Source organism: Anarrhichthys ocellatus, unplaced genomic scaffold (genome assembly GCF_004355925.1).
Source record: "Anarrhichthys ocellatus isolate YVR2014 unplaced genomic scaffold, GSC_Weel_1.0 scaffold135, whole genome shotgun sequence".
In the NCBI taxonomy this organism is placed as follows: Eukaryota; Metazoa; Chordata; class Actinopteri; order Perciformes; family Anarhichadidae; genus Anarrhichthys; species Anarrhichthys ocellatus.
This window is the reverse complement of record NW_022280165.1, coordinates 59,550-65,549: the sequence shown is the minus strand read 5'-3', so window position 1 is coordinate 65,549 and position 6,000 is coordinate 59,550. Positions and strand designations below refer to the sequence as shown.

At 42.1% G+C, this 6,000-nt stretch overlaps 1 protein-coding gene across 1 annotated transcript; it reads right to left on the bottom strand.

Moving 5' to 3' along the window:
* Positions 1 to 1,526: 1,526 nt before the first annotated feature.
* Positions 1,527 to 2,569, bottom strand: noto (notochord homeobox). Its single transcript, XM_031877368.1, has 3 exons — positions 2,179 to 2,569; positions 1,873 to 2,060; positions 1,527 to 1,733 (listed from the first exon to the last, which is right to left on the bottom strand). The coding sequence occupies exons 1-3, from the start codon at positions 2,567 to 2,569 to the stop codon at positions 1,527 to 1,529; spliced, it is 786 nt and encodes a 261-aa protein (XP_031733228.1).
* Between the last annotated feature and the right edge of the window lie 3,431 nt (positions 2,570 to 6,000).

The window sequence follows — 6,000 nt, the reverse complement described above, 5'->3', positions numbered from 1 at the left end:
ACATTCATTACCACAAAGTAATCCACGCACAAACTTATTGTCAAACAAATGTGTGGATTACAGAGATGGACACACCGCCTCAGATGTCTTTGTTCAATGTGACGGAGTTCTCCACAGGACGGGACTTTCAGGTTGACCAGCGCAATGAGCTGCTCTGATGGACTCATTTGCTACATCCCAATCCTTTCTGCACGCTGTCTTCCCTCGCGGTTTATCCCTCATGTCTGCAGGCAGGCTTCAGCAGACAGCGTGAGTCCTCTTCCACCTGGAAGGAAAGACGAGGACTCTCAACAAAGCAGAGACTGGACACCTGCCGGGGGTGGGAGGGCCTGTGTGAGCCCCGTCTATTGAGAGGCAGTGAGAACAGGCGTATTGACCGTTTAAACAGATTAAAAACAGTGAGACCCGGCTCTCCAGCCCCGAGACAGACTGACCCCTACCACCCCGGGTTACAGATATCCTCACATAATCCCTGAGCTGATTATTTATTTGCTTAGCTCAAAGCAGAGGGGAACCCGAGTCCGTCCCAGACTTCAACTTAGATCAAACCGGGGAGGAAATGTCTCGCCGTGTCTCTTCAAAACGGGCGCTCAGAGTGAGATGAGAGGAGCAATAAGGGGAGGTCAAAGGGCATGATGGTGGTTTGATGGATACATTAGAGAGGAGACAGGTTTACTCTCTGTGGGTAAATCAGTTTCTGACACTAATGTTGTGTTTGCTAGCAGGGAAGCTACATTTAAATGTGGTTAAAATGAGTCTGACATAACTATGAGCAGTGGTTTCTGATTAACCTGTTTTTCTTCAAAGCCCGTTAAATCACCGTTTCAGAACTTCTAACTTCAACACTTTTCTTAAACATTAACAAAAAGTTGCACCAAACGAGGGTGAAACGAGACTAAATGAGCCGCAGTAAGATTTCAAATGTGAAAAAGCACATCTTTAGATTTAATGAATTAAAAGTTTAACATTAAAACACGGAGTTAATCTGCTTCATGGTGTTGGAGTGATTTCATCTGATTTGATGGTTGCTAAACAAACCCAGAATTGTCATCAGATTTTGCTGCTAACTCCTGATTGGTGGACATAAGTGCATGATGTCACGTTTTCCCAACTGAGCCTGAAACCAGTTAGAGCACATGAGAAAACCAGAAACCTCTTCTGTAAAATACTAAATCTGACTTTTATAGAATATTGTGTTTTAATGTAAAATGTCTCGTCTCAGCAGAAGCCTTTAAAATGTCCCATGAGTTTAGCTGCTGCAAATAATAAATGAGGATTTCTGATTTCTTGCAACACAAAATGTAATAAGAAGGAATAAACAGGACATGGTTGGCATTAATGTCATAAAATATATTTCTGAATATGTCATTCAAATGTACAAAAACTGAAGAGGTGAAGTGAGCTTATCAAAGAGCAAAACCATTTAAATATATAACTATACATCTATTAAATAACTGTAGTTGGAGACACAGGCCCCCTTTCTCAAAACATGTACAAAAAGTCTCAAAAAGTCTGGTGGTGTTCGTTCAACAGTGGTCAGTAGAGTCATCAGACACGTCAATGTCCACGTCCAGGTCGGAGAACTCCTCATCCTCATCTCCTTCGTCCCCGTGGCCTTGAGATCCGGGACTTTTTAGCGGAGCGGCCAGGCCCAGTTTGGCCAGCTTGGCCTGCTGCTGCTCCAAACTCTGTTTGCGCCACTTGATGCGTCGGTTCTGGAACCAGACTTTGACCTAGAGAGAGAGAGAGAGAGAGAGAGAGAGAGAGAGAGAGAGAGAGAGAGAGAGAAACATGCATTTTAGAAAAAAAATCCAGTAAGAGACGAGTTCCTGAGGCTATTCCTAAAATTCAGATTTGTTTTCCTTTTCTCACCTGAGCTTCTGTGAGCTGTAGGGCCGAGGCCAGGAGGAACCGCTCTGATCCCACCATGTACTGCTGTCGCGCAAACTCCTTCTCCAGCCGGGAGAGCTGCTCACTGGTGAAGCTGGTGCGCATCCGTTTCGACTTGCCACCTTTAGTTTTGAACGAATGCAGCCCTGCGTTCACTTTGGACATTGAAGCTGCAAAGAAGAGATGACGCGTTTAGTCACACTGTCACGTGAAAACAGTTTCATTTTGACATTTACATCTCACTCTGCTAGATCCAGTAAATAGTGAAAAAACACTCTTTTTTTTTACCTTGTGCGTAAAATGCTCCACGACACGAGGATTGGTAGGAGAAAGGCGGGCAGCAGTAGACTGAGTATCCAGGCTGCGTGTGGAGCGCAGAGTGCAACATGTTTTGAGAGTAGAGGTAAGGTGCTGCTGCCATCGGTAAACCCGCGTGTCCGGTGAGAGGCAGAGCCGGGACTCCTGGTTGGTATTTCTCTAAGCACGGAGTCGGACTCGCCCGACAGCTGGTTGCGTGCTCCGGCTTGGCGAGCAAAGCATCGATGGTGAAAGATTTCCCACTGGGAGGCTTCGTTGTCGACACGCACTGGCTCCCCTGGTACTGCGGGTACAGCGATGCCGGTGCGTAATTACGCACGGAGTATCCAAAAGCTCCCACTGGTCTGTTCGGCCCCTGCATTCTGACAGATGTATTTTTTTTAAAGCTGTAAAATAAGATCTTGATCCTTTGCAGAAAACCAGTTGTCGCTCCGAGTGCAGCAGGAAAGTGAATGCTGCTCCTCCTGCGGAGGCTCCTCACTTATACTCCGGCCGGACACAGAGGTGTCAACAGCCCCCCATCGGTCCTTTGTCTTTCTAAGTAGCAGATGAGAGAAACGAACATCCCGACAACGTATCCAATTAATTGGTGGAGTAGTACAAGCTGGGATTGTCAAACATCCTAACCCTTTGAATGACAAGGCTTTTGAAGAGTCGGGGGGGGCAGGGAACTCGGGAGATTTACTGGGCTACAAATTCTTGCATGGATCTTAAGTCCAAATGTAATCATTACCGCTGGGAAAGCCTTGATGTTACCAAATCATCCTATTTGGAGCCTTTTAAGTTCTGGCTGGCCGACAGATGCTCTAAGCAGCGTAACAAGTCGCTTCAAGCTGAACAATAACAGAGAATCTACTGTGTTGAACTCTACTTATTTTTATGCACTTTTTTCCAACCTTATAATTTAGGGACAATCAAGACTTGTGTTTGTCTGTAAAGAACTGTAAATCAAGAGTCACTCCTGTTTGCAGACAGCCCATAATCTTCTTTTCTCTCCAAAATAATGCGCTTTATTTCCAGAGTGTTTTTTAACAGCAGTGGTGTCGCTCTTAAAAGTGAATAACTGCTGTGCGCAATTGAGGCATCAGATTCAGCGGGTCAGGTGTGGCGACAGAGTGGTGCTGCTGTTTTTTTTGTTTTTGTTTTTTACCAAACTGCACCTCCACTAATCCCAGGCACCGCGTTAATCCACAGGTTCATCCGTCCATCCTATCCTTTGAACGCCAGGCTGGGAAAGGCCTCTGCTCTGGTTGATTAAAACAATCCCGGTTGGTCTAAAGCCTGAAATCTGTAGGCTGGATTTATTGTGTGAACAAACACAAAGTGTCTTGTGAATTAAATGAATCTCATCAGGCACTTGGAAAAGAGACCTTTATTGTGAAATTCCAAATTTGCGCCGGATATAATATCCTTAAACAGCTTTTGTTTTATCGGTCTCTCATTAAAGGTTTGAAGATGAAGACGCAGCTTCTTTAAAGGAAGTGATTTGCTTTCTTACACCACCGCAGCACAAAGACATCCTCTCTTTCAACTGGGATTATTGCCAGCTCTGCAAACCTTCAGCCTCATTTCCATCATTTGGAGGTGGCAGAGAGGCTCTGCAGAGCCTTAAGTAACTGTTAAAACACATTTAAACACCGAAGCGAAGCGCCTGTTCCCTTTGACCTCGGGGCCTTTTATTTATCTTCTTTCACTGACACTAGAATGTCTAATGACGAGGGCAAACACAGACTTTGTCGACCTGGGCTGAACAATAAAGATGCTTCTTCTGATGCCTCTGCGACCGGACCACCCACCCCATGAGCGGTGTTTGCTGGCGTGCACTGCAGAAGACCTCCGTCCTGACAGATCACTCAGTTCACATTCAGTGTTGAAACCTCGAGTTGACATGAAAGCTTCAAGTTAAATGACAAGAGTTAAAGGAAGATTGCAGATGTTTCTGAGTCAAACCAGCTGGAAAACATTTATCAAATAATGTTTTAATTTAGAAAAGCAAGTTTAGAATATAAGCGAAACTAATCTTAACAAGTGGAATTAACAAAACAATTGTAAAGCCTCTCAGACTAAGTATTATATTTAATTGTCTTTTGGATTTTTCGACCTTTCAAGTAAAAAGGCCAAAAAGTGAACAGTTTGACAAACGTGAATATTGTTTCTGAACGTAAACTGAGTATATTTGACCTTTGACTGCTTGTTGGATAAAAGAAGACATTTGAAGGCCTCGTGTTGAGCTCTGGGAAGGTCTGATGGACACTTTTCACATTTTATTTGAACATTTTAGAGGCTAAACGATGAATCGATAATTAGAACAATCATTAGTTGAAACTCTAATCGTCACATCAAGTAAAAAAGACTAAAGAGGGAATCTTTTTTCCATTTGCAGCCAAGTGCTCCTCCAGTATTCTGCCTGGATATGCTGACATGTCTTTTTCATGATGTCGGCAGTGAACCCGGTGTGTCCTCTAATGATGCTGCAGTGAAGGCAACGTGTCCTCCTTGTGTATTGGAGCCAGACAAGGAATACACGGACCATTGTCCCAGCGAGTCCTCTCTTCATAGTCATGGCCTGAGAGGAGAAAGCAGCTGTAGGGCTGCTCTCTAATGGCTCTACGGGCCATCCTTCCCACCAACAGCTTGAAACTGCTCATCAGCACTTCATTCAGTATCTGCTGTTGGATGCAAAATGCAAAGTGGTCTCTTATTAGGATTTGTTTTTTACTTCTGGGAGCATCACTCAGAGAAAGACTAAAGGTTACAGGTGTTACAGATGTTACGTTAACACGTTATTCTCCTTAAGCATCTCAGTACGAACAAAACGTATACAGCTGTAAAAACATCAAATTCTACATATCACATGTCACATACTCTCTTGTGTACTAGAATGTATTGCCCATGTAGATGATGGTATTTGGCATGTGTTGGATATTAATGATACAGAATATATACGTTTATAAAACAACTTAAAAGTTCTATGACAGCTGTACAGTTGTTCACCACAATAAAGGTCAACTTGCAGCTGATCTGATGTCATTTAATGGTGTTTTCCCTAAGAAAAGATAAGTTACAGTAGAACGTTATCGTATTGGATTCTCATTTCAACAGAAAGTGGTGGAAATATGTTCATTTGCATTAGTAAAAGTAGCCATAAACATACTTTGTTTCATGTCCTGTTGAGTTTATTTTATTAACTTCTCAAAGAAGAATTTAACTATCGTCACTAACTAGTGGAGTCAAAAGTAAAATACTCAAAGTGCCTTAAAATGTGTAGTACAGCCAGAGATGGGCAAAGATACATCAAAATGTATTTTGATACAAAATACAAAATACCCATCAAATAAATGTATCAAAATAAAATACAAAATACAATACATGTATTTTGTATTTAAAATATAGGAAATACTTTTTTCTGGATTTTCCGTTTTCTCACAATTTGGTATAGCAGAGCATTCAGGTTTGGGCTATATAATGTAATAATAATATAATATAATTATATATAATGTACACAAAGCTCTGGTGAAGCCCACAAAAAGGAAGAACAGTCACAGAACGTCAGTGTAACTAAGCACATCTGTGCTTGTTGATGGTCCTTCTTGAACATCATCTTGCTGAGACATGTCGTCCACCTGGCCAACTGTAGAATGTATGAAATAATAAAACTAAGACTACTTTCATAACATGCCTTTTAAATAAAATAAATTGGATATTTAATGTTTTTTTTGTTTTTTTTAACAAATGGACATCTACTGTCATAGCCTGGCTAACTGAACTATATAATCTGCCAGTAATTGATAT